Here is an 18,959-nt window from a genome sequence, read left to right on the forward strand (position 1 = left end):
CCCAGTGTTCAGGCTTCTTCGCTTATCAGTACACTTGTGCGGGTGGCGTCTGATAGTATTTCGCGCGCTTCATCTGTGTACAGAGGGCTCGACGCAGTGTGCGGGTCACGACAAAGCGGACACCTGATAACAGTTGAAAATGCTGCTCAAGCAGGGCTTTCTGGAAAGGATAAAAGCCGTGACCGCAGCACGCCACTGTCCTGATACGTACAAACCATGCAGACCAACACGCGATATATCAGAGAGGTGCTCCTTATCGGTTTCTTCCACGACCCATGACCTTTCTATAAGGACACTTCATGGTCCTGTTAGTAGGGAAGTTTAAGTGCGAATCGTGAAGCCGCTGACGAATTGGTGAATTGATTACTAAATTGATGCTGACAATAGTGATGAAAAAAATTATGGCGGGGAGGGGGGGGGCACTTAAGATCCGGAGCCTTTAAGGGTACGATGCGATAGCATAGGATATACGACCTGTCACATAAAGCCTCGCTTTAATAACTAAGCTGTATGAACGTGCCTGCGGAGCCCAGGGGTAACGTGAATGCAAGGGTCATGGCAGACTGATTCTGACATTACAGTCCCACATGAAAGGAGAGGCCCGAGTTGGCAGCTCCTGTTAAACCTTACGTCCATTCAGTACGCGGTCACGTCAGCTGCCAGCTACCACCTGTCCGTGCCATGCTCGTGATTGTTCGCTCACAACGCCGTCAACGCCGACTCCTAATTTTCTGATGAACGGGGCCTCTAAGGCTATCGCGTTAAAAAGCCGACATCCTGATTAGCGCAGCGGGAGTGGGTAGTCAGCGGTAACGAATTTATTTTTTATTTGAACGTCTTTTTTACCCGATTAACTATAGGCTTATCAAAGTTCATCTGGTAACCTGCTCTCGAGCATTGAAATCAGGAGAATTCATGGGACCCAGAATTTCTAAGTCTCTGAAGAGGGATGAGGAGTCTTATTTTTGCCCTTACGGACCCTTTCAGTTGGGCAGGTATCGCTAATGCCCGACTGTGCTGCTGAAAAGCTAAAGTAAGCCATGTAGCTTAGAGGCTTTTGACGAGGTTTATACACCGTTCTCGTAGGAGTCCGTTTTTCGGGCCTGAGTTTCCAAGACGATCTGCGTACATATGAAATGGCAGTGCCGAGCTTGAAGCGATATGTCTGATAAATACGGTACGTCGAGAAACGAAGGCACGTACGCCAAATTATGTTCGTAAGCTTACTGAACGGAAATTGATAAAGCTTATAGACGCATTTCGTACTTGGGCTTAAAAAGAGAGCATTTTATGAAGTTAAAATCACTGGAACTGTTAAGGTTAAGGTGCATCGAAACACCCTAGTATATAGGTACCACTGAAAGCTCTCTAGCGGCTCTTGCTGGCGACATGTTCCGGTCGCGATTTCAGGCTCAACTAACGTCACGCATGCGATTACCGATCGTGCAGGTGCTCACTGGCTATTTCTGCGGTGGCAGCGGTCGAAATGGAATTAAGATGCGTATGGAGACCATAGATATGCGCCTGAAGTCGCAGCTATGTGGGCCTGTCTATTCTGCGTGCGTGCGGTATTATTGCCGCGGGATAATGTTATAAAGCCTGGCTAAGATATGAAGGCGATCGCGATTACATACACTTTTCTTGTCTGAAATCAGTGCCTTCGCCCACGCGCAGTGTTCTAAAATAAATCCGACTGGTTCGATTGTTTTATCGGAGTGCTTACGACAATTGGATCGCATGACCGACCAAGCGGACGACGTGAAAAGCTCATCCAAAAAGCCTTTCGACGAAGGCATTCTTTGGAGAATTATCGATCTTTCGTAGCATGGTGATTGCTTCTCCGCCGTTCTGGGTCCAATTTCGTTTCGGCTACTCACTTTGTGGTCACAGCATAATTTGAAGCGAACATTTTACAGAATAAAAGGTAGCAAGGCATAACGACCCATCATATATAAATTAAATCTGAAGTCATTGAGACGGACTTGCCTGTCGCAAATGTCTTGGCCTTTCAGGATATTTCCCAGCGCTCGCGTTAACGTCAAAAGCGGCCTGCTCACCTTGCTTTAGCGCGGAGTATCAATGCATGTAGAAAGTAGTTCGAGCCAAACTTGGCTCAAGAATTAAAGAAACGCTTAATTCCATTCAGTTAGCACTGCATACCTCTTGAATCTGCATAAAAACGCGTTTGTTTTGTTCAGTATAAACTCAAGGTTGCGTGTCAGATTGAACGTGTATGGGTCTAATTAAAATTTACTGGCACGTGTCTGAGGCCACCCGATGGGATGCAATGCCGATGAGGGAGGCCGCAGCTAAAATATACCAGCTTCTGTTGCAGTACGTAAATTGCGCATAAAAAGATCCTTGCACAAGTGACCCACATAGTTGCGAACGTCTTGGTATTTACAAGGAAGTCTGCTTGAATACATTCCTTCGACAATCAGCGGAGCGAATTGTTTCGTTACGGTCAGCTGCTCTACGAGCTCAGGCAGTGGCAGTTACTCTACTGTTTCCTTTCGTAGGGACATCCGGGAAATCTGTATAAATGCTTTCCTAGGCGTCTTCATGTCTGTTTGAATAGTATATACACCACAAATCAGTATTTTTTTTTTTTAATTGTTCAGAGTTCAGACATTACGTGATCTTCACTATTGCTGCCCACACATCAACTGCGCATACACGTGCGGAGAGTGGGCGTCGGCAGCTGCGACACCGCATCGCGTCGCGGACTACAGGAGGCGCAGCTTCGGCTCTGAAAAGACCTATTTGCGCGTTTCCAAAACTGTTTACAGATACCACCATTTGATGGCCAACGTATCCTAGCGGCGCCCGGCTACCCGAATGGGTATCATATTGTTAACTACCGAGTGTTGCGCATGGATCACTAAAAGCCTTGTGCAAGAATCGAATCTACGACCTGTCGTTCACGTACATTTCCATTGCGATGAGTAGAAAAAAATTCTGAAGTGAAGCAAACACTCAAATGGAGCGCAGCGAACGAAGCGCACACCGGCTCGAATTCGAAGCGGAAGGGTGGGAGACGCTATCCGACAGGAGGAAACGAATGAGTGATGACGGTCGTTCGCAGATGGACGGCGGCGCCACCTTGCGGTCGCAATGAGCGTGCCTCTGTCGATGCCCGCCACCTTCCTTCCTTCGCGCTCCGCAACGAAGGTCCCGCTTGCTACTACGGAGATTGCATATTTGCTGAGTTTGCTTGCGCGGTTGCCGTCGCGTTCGCCAACGTTTCTCGAAACCCCTTTCCCTGCTCTCTTTCTCTCGCTATTTCTCACCGTTCGATATGGGCTGTCATTTCACAAACCACACCCTGTCGAACAACTTCACTCGCCGTGATCTTCTTTTTTTTTTTAATTTTTTTTTCTAACTTGCGACAATCACCTCCAGTTTGGCCACGGCGACAGGTCGTTCTTTGCATTCGGCGACTGGCAGCCGTACAATACTCAGACAAACTGAAAACGAAGGAAGAGTGTGAGAGGTATATAAAAAGAGAGCACAAGTTGTAGTCGATGTCTGAAATTTTATTTTTCATTTTGCCGTACTTCTGCCTGCCAGCAGACTATATAGAGAAAAACTGCATCGCGAACGGAACGTGCGCTGTGCTCGCCTGTTCGGGAGGTTCGAAGTCTACGTTTCGGTGCTTTTTTCATTTTTGCATCAGCTGAGCTTGCCAATTATCACAGGTGTTTGTGCCTTCATGGTTAGTTCAGCATCGCCGTGAAGCGAACTAAATAAGAACAGCATGTTTAGTACATGAACGGTGCTCTGGTTTTGAAAGAGGTCGACGAACGGTCCATTGACTTCTGTCGTTGAAGTAAAAATGGTGTACATTCCTTGGCAGAAACTTCATTTTTCTACGGAGAAAACATTTTTCTTCACTGCTGCCTGTGAGAGATGAAAAGAGGTTATTCTTAGTTTAAAAAATCCTAACCCCGTACTATCAATCTCATAAAACGTCCATATGCTTTCTTGTTAGGAAGAAAAAAAAATATTACTGGAAGGAACATATAGGACAGCTCGTACCGATTCTTTTGTGCGCAGTTCTCCGCGTATTTTGTGAAGCATACATTGACGGGTTATTATTGTGTACTTTGTTATGAGCACTAGTGAGCAAAATAATAGGACAAACAAACAAACAAACAAACAAACAAACAAACAAACAAACAAACAAACAAACAAACAAACAAACAAACAAACAAACAAACAAACAAACAAACAAACAAACAAACAAACAAACAAACAAAAAACAAACAAACAAGCAATTATTATAGTATTAAATAAATAACGTATTCGTGTTCTAGTAACAAACAGACCGCACCCACACCAATGACTGGTCCTATATAAGCTAGGAAAGATTAAAAAAAACAAAAAAACAAGATACATGCAAAAGTCGGCATCACCGTCCGATTTCACAAGAGAACGGGTGTGTCGACAAATAAATCTGTAAATCTCAGAGGCGATTCTCAATCGCCATTCGGATCGAAACGGTGGTCACAGAGTCCTTTCTGATGAACGGTCGCAGTTTTAGTTTTATTTCGAGGCGGGAATATTCTCATATTCAATGTTTTCGGCAACGAATTCGCCATTTACTGCCGGAATAACGTAAATATATATATATATATATATATATATATATATATATATATATATATAAATAACCTAAAACTGGTTGTTATTAAAACCAAAAACATGCGTGAAATTCTCTTCCAGTGCCCCTTTTGCGAAGCGTCTAAGTGACCAACAAGCAAATGCAAATCTCTGCCGCTTGCTTTCTGCTGTCCATGAATCTAATTGAGAAGAGCTTATCCCCACGCCAAACCATCCCGGTTTCCTCTCTGTGCCTTTGCTCCTACAGCATTTTGTTTTCCAAGCTTGGCTACCCGGCTGCTTCGAGAGCTTCCTTCCTTCATTTCCTCCGGTTGATTTCAGTTGAGGCCACAACGTCGCGGTAGAGCGGCGCAGTTCCACTTTGCGGTCGGCTTCATTGCTCGCATCGATCCACCCTTAGTTCGCATCGACCACATCGCCCTCAATCGATGTGGGAAAGCGGCCCCGTCACTGTTTCGCGCTTCGCCCAGCGTTATTGGCAGCCGCGAGAGGGGGAGACATGGGGCTTTCTTCCGCTACACAACCGTTTTGCAGCGGAAGCAACTTCTCCCACGAACTTGTCCACGGTGGCTGACTTAGCTGATCAAATCGTTACGGGTTTGGAACGGAAGAGAGGGTCTAAGAAGAACAGGAATTTGATCATGTTGCTTATACGGGTAAGCTATATATGTATAGCAGCAGCTTGCTGCAACTAAGCCGACATGATAGCATGGCACTTTGACGTAAGCAGTATTTTGTGAGAGCGAGGACTGATGTGTACGTTCAGCGGAATCATCGACACCCCTGTTTCACGTGAGGCGCTGGTCACAGGGGACAATGTAACTCCTTTGCAATCAACAAACGAAGAAAATAAAGACCTTCCAAGTTACAACTCCTTTTCGGTATCGGGAGAGCGCACAGACAATTCTGCTGTCTGCCGAAAGATGTGTTTATGTCAATTGGTAATTTGGCCGGATTAAACAGCTGCAGGAGTGAGCGCTTTAGCAGATGCAGTGTTACAGTGTACAAGTTATTAGAGTGTATATAAGTTTTTGTTAGCGCGGTTCGTTTGACTTCGTGACTTCGTGACTGCCTGTTAGCTTTTCTTGATAGAGTGTCGGCGGAGTAAGACTGTACTTAACAGTACTGGCTCTAGTCCTGTACACGTTAGGGAAAACGAACAACCGATTGCAATTAGAATGTAAACAATATCAGTTGTACAACTGAAAAGTAACCGAGAAATCACAGAGAAGCAAACAGTTACTATTTTACGTTATTTGTCAACCCTCTTTCATTAGCATATAGCGGCAGGCATATACGCAGCTGCAAACAAGCTGGGGCGACTTGCTTGATCTTTAGTATGCTATAGTAAACACGGTGAAAGTTTTTCCCTGCAATTGTTTTCCGAAGTTTGCTTCGGCACTTCAGCACGTTTCGTCGTGAGCCCACCAGCAGGGGCACTGAAGTGTATCTCGATGTACACGCCGGATGGAAGCTTGTTGTCTTGACAGACGAATCAATCTTCCAGCCCGCATTGCGATCCCCTTCAGGGTGCCCAGATACGCGCGTGCATTACTGCATTTGCCACATTATTATTTACAATATAAGATTTGAAATGGAGCGGCCTTACACACGACATTATCTCATTCATTTACCCACCCCCATTTTCGAATTACATAGCCTCCATTTTTAGAACACATATGCATTTTAGATACTTTACTCGTGTACATAATTTATTCTAAAATATGTTACCCACCCCTTATGTAATACTTCCAATCCTAGTGACTTTTAAGGTAACGCAGGTAACGTTTATATGTGGTCTACACTTTGTCGGGACAAAGTCCAAGCTCATCAAACACGATATTGCGCTGTGCCGTCGGGGTGAAATGAAAAATGCTAAGCGCGGTACACGGGGATAGTCGAATGTAGGCCGCTCAGGCTTCCATGGGCGGATATTGTCGCGCGCGCATTGCAAAGCGAGGGACCAGTTCGGGTTCTCGGCAATATAAAAACTGGCTTCAGCTTGCTTTCTGAAAGAAAAATAAAGCCTCACTGGTATCAATTACTGCAAAATAACTGAATTACCAAAACATTATACCTTACGATAAGGAATTGCTGGATTACAAAATCTGAAGAAAACCGATTATTAGAAGTAATGGATTTCTTCTAACGCGCTGCGTACAATGCTGGATGCAAGTGTTGTGTATTCTGCTCACAGTTACATTCAAGTGCTTTCATTACACGCAGCCTGAACAATATGCATAAGTGATTTTTTTCACGGAAGGGCACTGTCCGAAATAAAACTTCGCCGCTGGGGAAACAGTCTTCTGTTGTGCCTCTTCGCGCATGGAATCTTGGGAGGCTCAGCCTTATTTGTTCACTCTCCCGTTTAAACGTCTCTGCGCCTTCTCTATTTGCCCAATGGGAATTCAGCTAAAACAATTTGCTCAAACATAAACAGCTACTTTTCATACCATTTACAGGTGCTCGTATTAAAAGCACAAGGAGCTGGTTTTGCTGTTATTGCTGGACGACACATGCGCGATAACGCATGCACTAGGTTCCTTTACGTTTTGAATTTTGTAATGAATGATTTACTGTAACTTCTTCGTTCGTTCCAACGTTTCTTATTTCCAACCTTTCGCGCTCTTTTTACCGTGATCCCATTCATGATTGTCTTTCCTTCAGAGGGGAGGAGAGCTAATTCTCCCTTGGAGCCAGGGTCACAAGAGAAGGGGATCCATATTTGGGATGAAATGTAGTAACACACACAGATTTTTTTATTTCTGTCGTCAGCTGCACTTAAAGAGTGATCACTGTTAAACCCATGTGTCTTCGTTAAAGCGTTCGCAACAAAACAACCCTCAAATAAGGGCATCAAAGATCGGCCTAGATATTACACAGAGCAGAAATACCCCCCCCCCCCCCCCCCTCAAATGATAGTTACTTAAGCAGCTTTTTTAAATCACCCAAATCACCGAAGTAGGACGAGTCACATAGCAGTGGAGGAGGTGCGGCGAAGGAGAAGTTGACGATGCGGGAAATGATGCCGTTTAATAGAAAATAATCTAGCGTGCAAATTTATCACCAAGGCGCTACTACGTTGTACGTAATGCGAGTGAATAAATTGCAGCGTAAATAGGAAGAGAAAATAAAGCAGACAAAATAAAGCATTACGACATAGATATTCAATTTATTATCATATAGTTGTTTGCGCTTTGTTTTAGTGAGAAGCCGAAACAAACAGTACCTACTTACTTTTTTTTTTTTTTGCTGATTGCGCGCTCAGTACCTCCGGCATTTCTCTGAAAAAGCCGTACTTAGGCCACGCTCAGTACGTTTATAAAACCCCTCTCCTGCCTCTGTTTTCCTTGCTTGCAGCTGAAAAGCTGTAAACTGACGTAAGCAAAAAAATAAAATAAAAGAAGAGAGGACAAAAAATACAGAATGCACAAGTGCGGATAGCCGGACTCTATATGTGGCACACTTTCCGTGCTAACGACGTGAGCAAAAAAAGAAAAAAGATAAATTGCTTCGTCGCTTTTCTCTCCATGAATCGTCAGCCAGCGCGCAGAGTTTTCAATGGAACCTATCCGCAATCGGGCGTTGTTTCTGGTATTTCTTTATGAACACGAAATAAGGCGCTGGAATTGAGTTTGCACGCTTGGATGTTTCAGACCTCGGTCGTGTAGGCGCCTATAAGGCCCGAAATTCACTTCGAGCCGCGGCAGTTTAATGCCTCCAAGCGTTGCTCACGCATAAGGCTTCCGTGGGTAAAAAAAAAAAAAAAAAAAAAAAAAAAAAATGAAGTAACGAAAAAAGATAAATATGCGAAATATTTGAATTATAATTTTTTTTTACACAATCTTTAAACATGAGAAATGGGACAAAGGAAACAAGCTAAGCGCAATGGAGGGGCTCTAAGTAATAATTTTTGTTGCCGTTAAAGAAAAAAAGGAAGCATTACTCTACGCCGTTCTAGCTGTCTAAAAACTTTCTTGCAAAAACAGGTTTATTTATTAGCCACTTTTTATCACACTTATTTCGTGTCAGTTTTCAATCTCACACTGTAACGAAGGGCTACAATGCTTTGCTAATGGACAGTTTTAACACTTTCGCTTGCTACGGACCTATGTCTTGTTTAAAATCTTGATGTTTACTTCCGTATTTCTCATAAATTTTGTTATTTCGTTCAGTTCGCTTCTACTATGAAATTTATTGATTCTCTAGGCGCTTTAAAAAAGCCCTGGTGACTAACGACTTACAGAAAAAAAATATTTCGATTTTGAAATCTGAAACATCCTAATTGGTTTCGAATAAGCGTAGGCCAGTAAGAGGTTGGCCGCAAGTAAAGTGAAAGGCGCTGATGGTTATCAGTAATATGTCGCTGAATTGTTAACTATTGTGATCATACAGTACGCATGGAGGCCAGTGAGTTGCAATTCAAAAAGTAGAATGTCAGAAAGCATTTATAGGTAACTATACTGGATACAGAGCGTCTTTGTATTGCTCAGCACCATGAGGAACAGAGTATTGGCTCACCTCCGAACAGCTTGTGGGAGATGCCGGAGCGCCAGTCGGTGCCCAGGACGATGATGTGGCAGCGGAAGGTTAGATTGCGAAAGCTGAGCCAATCGCGCACCTGGAACACGCGGTGGAGCCGCACCTCGTAGGTGGAGTTAGCCGCAGGCTCGACCCGGTCGAACGGCACCGTGTTCAGGTACACGCCCGTCTGGTCGTTGTACACGCCGCAGGCGGGTGATGGCTTGGGGAACATTCCTCCGCAGTCCAGCTCCACGGTCTCGGTGCATGACACGCGGTCGGAAAAGGTCGTCCAGCTGTCCTCCTTGCACGAGTCTGCGGCATTCAATGAAAAACGAATGTGGCAAAGTCTCTTATTCGATGCCGTATACAACGACAATCGCTGTTTCCGAATTATTGTTTTCCTTTCTGAGCGCAAGTTATGCTACTCCAGGGGCACTCAGGAATCGACTGCTTATCCTGTTTTGATCGTTAACCCCCGTAGAGGTCAAGTTGACATTGTGCATTTCATTTCCCTAAAACCAACTTGTATATTGTTAAATTGGTTTATATGAAAAGAAAAGCGTAGTATCTGTCACATTCTGGGTGGGCACCTGCATCGCGCTGTAAGGGAAGGGAGTAAGGCGGGAATAAAAGAAATGCGAAAGAGGTGCCGTAGTGGAGGGCTGCGGAATAATTTCGAGCACCCGGGGATCTTTAACGTGAATTAACATCGCACAGCATACTAACGCTATTGTGTGTCTCCTCCATCGAAACGCGATCTCCGCGTTCGGGTTCGGAACTGGGTACTCCGTTAAGCAGCCAAGCAGATAAAGATATTTAGTGTAGTTTAATGAATAGCTGCTGGCGAGAGCAAGTGCAATCTGATAGTTTGGTTGTTTAATTTGCAATATAATTATTACAAATAATTTACATTCAAACATGGTACATTGTGAAGTATGTCGTTGGATAGCTACTGATGAGCACGCTGTAGCTCCACCATTACTTAGTCATTGCCAAACTATGCAAAACTGAGCTTTCGCTTGGTAAACTAGGCTTGACGCGTTGAAACTCACCAGTTTGTTTACCATCGGCCAAGTCTTGTGTTTAGACCAGAGCCAACGAACCGAATTGCATTTTTGCTGTCAACCATTAAGTCATAAATGGCAGCTGTCAATGCTTCAGGCTGCTTGCTATTCAGTTTTTCACTTGTATCCTTTAATGGTTACACCAACTGACATGTTGCGTTGTGATTTGTATGATGCACTGAGCACATTGCTAGTGCTGTGCTTTGTCATTTTCTGTAAGCTCTGGCGTAAAGTTTTCCTCCTGAAAACTGTAGAAACCGGCACCAATGTCAGGAGTTTCCTTCCTATATGTTAATTTATGTCAAATAAAGAAAATGAAAAAGAGTGGAGCCATGAAATGAATTATTATGAAATATGAGCGCTGTCACCAGGAAGAATCATGGAGCATTTTCATTCGTTGTACGGTCGCTAAACTCTGGAACCCATCACCCGATGACGTACGAGCATCATGTTATATCTTTGTTTTCATTATGCCCCCTACAAAAACATGTTTCGTAACAACGGCAGGAAACGTTAATGTTTAGATTTTTTATTCAAACCTCTGAATAAGCTTTTATTCGGCGCTAAACTTTGTTTTCATAATATTATGTTATTGTATTAATATTTTGCTTGTAGAATGTGCATATCGCGTATCGAAGATTTTAATGTACAGTTTCATAACACCAAGCCGTTTTGTCTAAATTTCTTGAAGCTGTTTATTGTCTGTTCTCCTTTTATGTCTTTTTATCGCTTTGCTGTTGTATTCATTATATGAACTCAGTACGCAACAGTTGGATTAGTTTTGAGCTATTAATGTATGAATAAATCTTGCTACACACCCACGGCAGCTAACTTTGCTTGATTATATGTGTGAGTAGGGTACTTTTTTTGTTGTTCAGATTTAAGGCTTCGTCAAAAGCACAAGCATTATGCGTGAAACGGTTCCGATAAACTGTGATCCCAGAGAACTACTTCGGGACCCGTTCTCAAATGACACCTTATGTGACTACAGGCTTTTGTAGTAAACGCAACACTCCGTTAGGTTTTCAAGCCGTCGGCGTGGCATCGTGTGCCGTATGCCCTGCTGCCTAGCAACTGTCACATGTTATAGACCGAGAGCTGGACCCGGAATTGGAGGAGGAAAGCAGAAGCAGAAGCAGAAGCAGAAGCAGAAGAAGAAGAAGAAGAAGAAGAAGAAGAAGAAGAAGAAGAAGAAGAAGAAGAAGAAGAAGAAGAAGAAGAAGAAGAAGAAGAAGAAGAAGAAGAAGAAGGAAAAAAAGAAGACGAAGACGAAGGAAAAGAAAAAGAAGAAGAAGAAAAATAAAAAGAAGAAGAAGAAGAAGAAGAAGAAGAAACAGAAGAAGAAAAATAAAAAGAAGAAGAAGAAGAAGAAGAAGAAGAAGAAGAAGAAGAAGAAGAAGAAGACAGATAACTAGGTAGTTGGTAGAGGCGAACGACAGCAGCGATTTGCTAGGAAAGTAGGTTTGTTCGAACGTTGTGGCGGCGGCACATGAAATGCATGTGTCCGCAAAAAAATTCACTGCAACACTCACAGCTTTCGCTCTCTCACTAGCTTCAAGCTATGCTTAAACCCCCCTAATTTTTTGTCTTCACATGTTTGGTCCCATAGCCAGGCAGGCTATGGAACCAAACAAGTTCTGTTAAGTCTTTTGTAATGTTTACATTGAAGTGCTAATAAAAAGAAAAGGTGTACATCCACTCGAGACCCCATGTACGTAGGCGCAGACATACAAATCAAAGTTCTCTGAAAAAAAAAAAAAAAACCACCTTATTACTTCAATTACAAAAGAAAATAAAAACTACATAATTTTCTTCACGATGCATCCTAGTTCACCAAATAAACGCTATTGTGTTGTTTCCCAAATGTAATGGTAGAAGGAGCGACGGCAAACAGCTATGTTTCATTTGTATAGAAGTACAGTGTACTCATGTTTAGGATAACATTTATTTTTGTGCAGAATATGAAGGTTACTTAAGGACTTTACTGATGATTCGCAGCATGCACGTCATGAAATGTTAAGTCAATGTTGACGAGAATTCACATTTCTCGAAAGTATATAATGGCCGACGACGTGGCACAACCTCTGCAGGTTCTTACTGCGGTACGCTGCTGCTGTTAACACCCCTGAAAAGTAGAAAGGAGGGTTCACTACTCATCTCATAAGTCCTGGCGCTCTTTAAAGGTCTCAAATAGGCCTGTTTCGTGTTCGTTGAGTTTGTACGATTGTTGGCGCTCAGGCCGCACAAAATTAGCAATGTTATTCGAGTAAATAAAAGCTGTTTTTACGTCGTATTATGGATCTCTTTGTACCCAGGTCTCATGCATTATGTTCTTGTGCCCATAATCACTATGAGCACAATCGCCGCATCGCTATGCCCACTCATATGGCAAGTTTACGACGACTCTCGCTTCTACTCGAATTGTAACTACTTATATATTGGGAATTTGCTGGGAGGAATGCTTTCTGTTAATCACTTTAAAAATCGTTTTAGACATACTTTCTCGTAGGCTAGCCGCTGCGTATTTTAACATTGAAGTACTGCTGGAAGAATACAGGTGTTGCACTAAATGGTATATTTTTGTGTGCAGTGGAGCAGAATCTATAGAGTGGAAACGCGCCTTTCTTCGTAAGCAGAATAATATAGTCCTTGCCTGCAATTTTCAGGTCTCTCTTAAGCTGTAAGACATTATCAATATTCGCTATTCAAAACATGTTTCTCTGCCGCCAACTTTAAACACCGAAAGTCCAGGAAAAACAGCTTTCTTGATGATAGAAACTTGCTAGCCACGTCTAGTGGCAACGAGCTTCAACAGATGGCGCCAGCTGCTCCATTGAGACAGAGCCGATTCATATCGGCTCTGGCGCCAGACAGCCTGGATCACCGTCCTGCGGCCGAACAACTAGTTGGTGGAATGACACAGTTAGGAATACTCCGACCCTGTAGCCACCTTTTCACTGCAAAAAAAGAAAAAAGAAAACTGTCGCCAGCTAATACCGGAGAAATAATATTTATTTCTTGCAGTCGTTCCTCATCTAATAGCATAGCATATTACATACAATACTTGAAGACTTATAATTTATGATTATCAGTGGTAATGAGATATCAGCATTATATCATAGGTGCTGTATGTTTGGCTGCAATAAAATACTAGGAAGAAAATATTGACTGGTCGATTATTACTGCAATTTGCATGCGCCAAGTGTCGATGCCAGTCGAAGGGCTTAAAACGCAGGGTGCTGCACCCATAGGGTTACATGCACTCGTTTATATCCACCATTACGTGCGGAGCGCAATGAAGTTATCAGGAAGTTTAGTCTGGACCAATCATTAATTGATATTCTGGGTAATGAGCATGGTGCGCTGTCATGATGACGTCATGTATGATATAATTTCGGAATGACCAGTCAGCGTTACCAGCTTCAATTGGAACGTTACGCCGATACCGACGCCTCAAAAACGAGAGATGTTACTTTAACAGCTACCGCTGCACAAATAATTAAATTAAACACAGAAGTCTACATTAAACTCCTCATAACATGCAATAATGCTTATTTGGTTCCTGCAGCAACCACATCTTTGAATGTAAGCTTCTAACAAGAATTCATATTCGGCGTCCGCTAAAGACACTGAATGATGACTTCATTTCCTACCGGTATCTTCTGCGGAAGCAGGGACGAGGGGAAATTCGCAGCCAGGTAAACCTATTACTGCACTTTACTACAACAGGGGACTGCCGGGATCGAAATACGTACACTGTGAGGCTCCACCTTTTCTTTGAACATTTACACGGTGTGCAGTGCTGAAATAACACTACAGGTTTCGAACACATGAAATGAAAACTTACCGGTCTTTTCATTTAAGCTGACGAGTAAGCCAACTCAGTGCACAGAAATAGATGGACGGAGAGTTATTTCCAGAGATGACTTTGGTACACAAGACGCAAGCATGCAGTTAGCAGGATGGAAATGTGGTGGTTAACGGGACGACATTTAAGATAATTAGCTGGAGGGTAAGTGTTTACTGGAGGGCAATGCTGTCAGCAGGAGAGTAAGATGGCTGATATGGTGGTCGAAATCAAGACGAAGAAATAGGTATAGACCGAGTACGTGCGGCAACTGAAAGATTACTGGTGGTTCGTTATGGTAACGGAATGGATCCCAAAAGAAGAGAAGCGGGACCAGGGCGGGGTAAGGTCGGTGGATAAAATTAAGCACTTCAAGGTGGTAAGATGGCCGCATATGACAGAAAACAGGCTAAAGTGGAGGGCATGCTAACGGGCCTTTTGTTCGGCAGTGAAGCTAGTTAGGCTGGTTATGATGGCGCTGAACAAGGTTGGCTGGAAATAAATATGATTACTTGACTGCGGAAAAGTCAGCTGAGTCGAAACTGGTGTTTAAGCGGCAATGTGCGGATGTTTGAGACTTACCGACTATGACGGTGAGGAAGAAGTCGTTCTGAGATGTGCCCGAGTCCGTCTCCACCTTGCAGGTGTAGTTTCCCTGCATGGACATGTGGGCGCTGAGGATGGTGATGAAGGATGGAGACCGGTTGCTCAGGTCCACGCGCTTGTCGAACAGGTTTCGCGCCAGCGGCCGGCGCCCCTTGCGCCACACGTACACTTCGGCGCCGTCCTTGAACCATAGCACGCGGCGCAGTTCTTCTCTGGGCGACAGCACGAAGAAACAGAGCAGCGTGGCCCCTTCCCCCTGCAGCACGTACTGCGTCTTGTTGCTGTCCGATAGCAGGCGGACTTCGGTGACCACAACACCCAGCACGCCTGCAGAGATGGGAGCGTGGGAGCAGTATGAGCGGATGGCTTGGGCTTGAGTGATTACAAAGCACGGTGTCACTCGTAAGCCCATCGTAATTTGTGCGATGACAGGCTGAGACGGGGACAAAGTCTATGTTAGACTACGCTTGATTTCGCGCCCATGCCCCAGTGCACCGGTGCCTTCGCATTGGTCGTTTCTAGGCGCTGGTGAAGTTAGAACCATGCACTGAACTTTTAGGCACCAGCTGAACTATATTGATGAAGTATATTAAGCTCACAGGCCAGGCATTAGTTCCACATATTGAGATTTCAGGAATGCCACGACTGCCTGATTTACACCTGAACAACAGGAGAAAGGCAAGTATCCTAACCAGACGCACCAGAACTTGGTTCATAATGACCGCAACGTCTTTTTTTTTTTTTTTTGCTTAGCGTGATAACGTCAAAGGTAGACCAGAAAATCGAGCGTGGCGCTGGGAGTGAAAACTCACGACAATGTTTGTGGCAGGCGCTAGCTGGCAGCTGACTTGGCGGGCACTGTCCGTCGTAGGGTTTTGCGACGGTAGGCGACCATATAGCATGGTCGATTTGGCAGGAGCTACGAACTCAGGCTTCACCTTTCAGATGGAAGAGTAATATAGAAATGCAGCCTTTTAGAACCTTTTCATTCCGAGTAAGACATGCTGTCCCCTATAGGACACGCTTTAGTTAATGCGGGGATTCATATTTGTATCGGGTGGTATTTCATGTAATGCGGTAGCTTACGAATGCACGGTAAAGAATATGTGTGAGATAATAGAGGGAAAATAATTAAGATATTATCGACTAAGCTAGTTGCAAAAAGGATGTGCACTAAAGAGGAACCGCAAGTGGACCCCCAGGAGGGCGCCATTAACACTTTCGCGTCGCAAACTTAAAGGCAAAGCTTGAGTGTCTGTCCCCAAATCTTCACCCAAGTTTGTCACAACGAACGTTTGGACATGAGTGAATGAATGAATGAATGAATGAATGAATGAATGAATGAATGAATGAATGAATGCCCAGTAACATAATGATCAGACCACGCACGGAGCAAATCCCATGACGTGGTAAGCACGAATAGGAAATAAGGAATGACGTGCCATGAGCAGGGTGGTTAAAGCGCTCTAGAGGTCCTCCGTGGAGCGAACGAATGAAAAAATATAAAGCAGACAGTGGATTTAAGGGACAGTACTTGCGCTCAAATGCAGCGGTGTGTATACATAAACACGAGAAAGGGGTGCCTATAGCGTGCCCGCACCGCCACAGCTTGGCTCAAATTCCAGGTTATTTGAGCCGGACTGCACTGCTTTGCGATCTGGACCAGTTCTACCGCGTATGTTCATAAGAAACTAAATCGCTAAATCGTACACCCTGGTATACTCCACGGACAGCTTCACAAGACTTTTTCTGTTGAAGTGACTACGGCTAAGCACAAAGATAGAGTGACAACGGCTTCATAGTGTTGGCTGCATGAAGGATAGCGTTGAGGAGCACTATTATATAATCGCAAAGGCAAGGATGGTGTAAACAAGTCGTGATTTGGTTTCTGAACGTCGATATCGTTGGGAAACATGAATTTCACGGAACTGTCAACGCTGATTGCCAAACGTTCTGCTAAATGTTTCAACGTCCTTTTGAATTTAGTGAAGCATTAAAAACAGCAATAACAGTAAAAACGCACTCACACATCGGCTTTTTAATTTTTCTCGTAAAATCGCAGCCCGCATTACACCTTTATTTAGCAGCGGGAAATGCTTCTCGGACGGCATCCTCCATGCTCTTTAAATAATCCGCAGCTTTAAAAAACCGAGCAGTACACTGTGAGACAATACACTGTGAAGTTTTTATTCACCATATCATGTTTTATTCATTAAGGTTGCGAGGAAGTTCAAGAACAATCTTCTTGTGCCGAGATCTGATAGAATATTTTATATCTCTAAACTTTTGATTTCTAAGTGTTTGATTTGAAACTTGAAATTGATGCAATATTTAATAAAAAAAAAAGTCCTGAAGCAGCCGTTCTAAAACTAATATTCGCATCTGATGAGACAGACAAGGATGCGCTTTAGTTTTCGCAAAGAAGGTTAACTTCCAAGCAGGCACCGAAAAAAAAAAAAAGAGAAATGCTTTCATCATATATCTTCTTTCATCCCGCCAGAGTTATTGGCGGCTGCTTTTAAGACCTGGAGCTTCTTCAGGTAATAAGATGCAGCCGGTGCCGAAGCAAGTGCCAACAAAGCTCTTCGGCATTTTTTTCAACGTGGACCGACAGTGAGAGTAGGGGGGGGGGGGGGGGGGTCTTTGTTCGGCTGAAGAAAATTGTTTAAAGGGCGACGATCGATGCTTACATGGCTGGGGAGCTTGAATAGCTACATTTTCGCATTTTTTAAAACACTTTACCCAAGAGATATGGTTGCACCGTGCGAAGAAAGCGTCTTCTCCAGGACAAAGAGTTGTCTATGCGAGGCTTTGACACAAAAGCACCAGGTTCGGCACTTTCGGGCGTTAATTCTACATGTTGTTTGCGTTGTTTCTATATGTTTACTCACAATAGTTTCAGCACTCTGTTGGAAGCATACAACGGGAAAAGAAGACAGGGGGATAGTTCAACGCACGGAATACGAAGATGCTCTATAATATAAACAACCTAACCAGCCGTACGAGACGCAAAAGAAAGACAGCCAAAAGAGGCGAATCATATACAAGGAAGCACCAGATTTATAAAATAAATAAATGTGGACGAAGTAATAAACATGCAATAACATTAAAAAATTGCATGTGCAAAACAAGAATGGCGAAAAAGAACGGCTAAATATATAATGACCAATAGGGTGAACATAGAAAACAGTACTGAAGCGTGGCCCTAATGCAGTTAGTCAAAAACAAATATAGAAAAAAAAATCGGCAAAAGTGACATTGTACAAGACGGACCAATAGAAGCGTCTCTGGGAATTTATCTATTTGGGTAGAAGTGCTTGATGTCGTTAGCGGCGGAATGAACGACTTCGAGTAACAGGATACGTGACACGAGGTTTTTGACTATGAAGCAGTGGTCGCGCTGTGGGAAGATGGTTGGGGCGGGTTGCAAAAATACACATTGAAGTGACAGCTAGGTGGGTATAAAAAACAAACAGGGGTTGGTCCGTTTCATTCTTTACTTTATGAAAATTCGGTTGATTTTTTAGGGGCATTTATTTCAAAACGCAGTTATTCGTTAGTTTTGCGGCGAATGTTATTTCCTACATATGCATTGCCATTTTTTTTTGCTGTTACAATGTGATATCCCAGTGTGAGAAAAAGTGACGTAGGGTTTATCTTTGTCTTTTTGTCGACATGAGTGGCCAATTTAACAGCAATTAAAGTACATATAGTCGTACATAGAGCTGTACTCGCCGAATGAAGCTGTGTCATTAATGCGAAGAAAAGTTACTTAAAATAATCGTCAGATGATCAATAATGTTGATATTTACTTATGAGAACTGCTATGTTATCGCTGTGTTATTGCTCTGGGTTGGGTGAGAGGCTGCATTATCATCTCATAAGCGAGCTGACAGCAGCGACAAATCCGTCACTTAATTACATGTTTTCTAGTACTGCACATTTTATTACGAAAGCCATACGTTGTTACCTTTCACCCCAACTTCCTTCTAAAGACAGCGATTGGGTCGGCGCACATCTGCGCGCGCTGCCTGGCTAGGAATTCAGTCGGAGCGGAGGAGTACCCTCTGTATTGTGAAGTGGGAAAGACGGATTGTTTCAGCTTTCCCTGCAGTGTCCTAGCTAAGCAGACAGGCTGATTTTTAACGGCCGTTTGCGAAGCTCACAGGTTGATTCATGAGCCCAGTTTCTTTCTCTTTTCTGCTCTTTTGTAAGGGTCCGTCATGCAGCCACTACCCAATGTCGTTCTTATATGCGTTTTGTTTGGAACAGACGTAGTGTTTTTAAAAAAAAGA

At 43.6% G+C, this 18,959-nt stretch overlaps 1 protein-coding gene across 1 annotated transcript in view; it reads right to left on the reverse strand.

Annotated features, from left to right (window-relative positions):
• LOC146185042 (uncharacterized) overlaps nucleotides 1-18,959 on the reverse strand; it is a 98,699-nt gene that overhangs the window by 7,381 nt on the left and 72,359 nt on the right. The window contains exons 2-3 of the mRNA XM_084605465.1: nucleotides 14,641-14,991; nucleotides 9,145-9,459 (exon numbers count right to left, since the gene is read on the reverse strand). Coding sequence (XP_084461591.1) covers nucleotides 9,145-9,459; nucleotides 14,641-14,991 — 666 coding nt within the window. The remainder of the gene's footprint in view (nucleotides 1-9,144; nucleotides 9,460-14,640; nucleotides 14,992-18,959) is intronic.

This window comes from Amblyomma maculatum, chromosome 6 (assembly GCF_055883805.1).
Source record: "Amblyomma maculatum isolate TAMU_Amacu chromosome 6, ASM5588380v1, whole genome shotgun sequence".
NCBI classification, from domain to species: Eukaryota; Metazoa; Arthropoda; class Arachnida; order Ixodida; family Ixodidae; genus Amblyomma; species Amblyomma maculatum.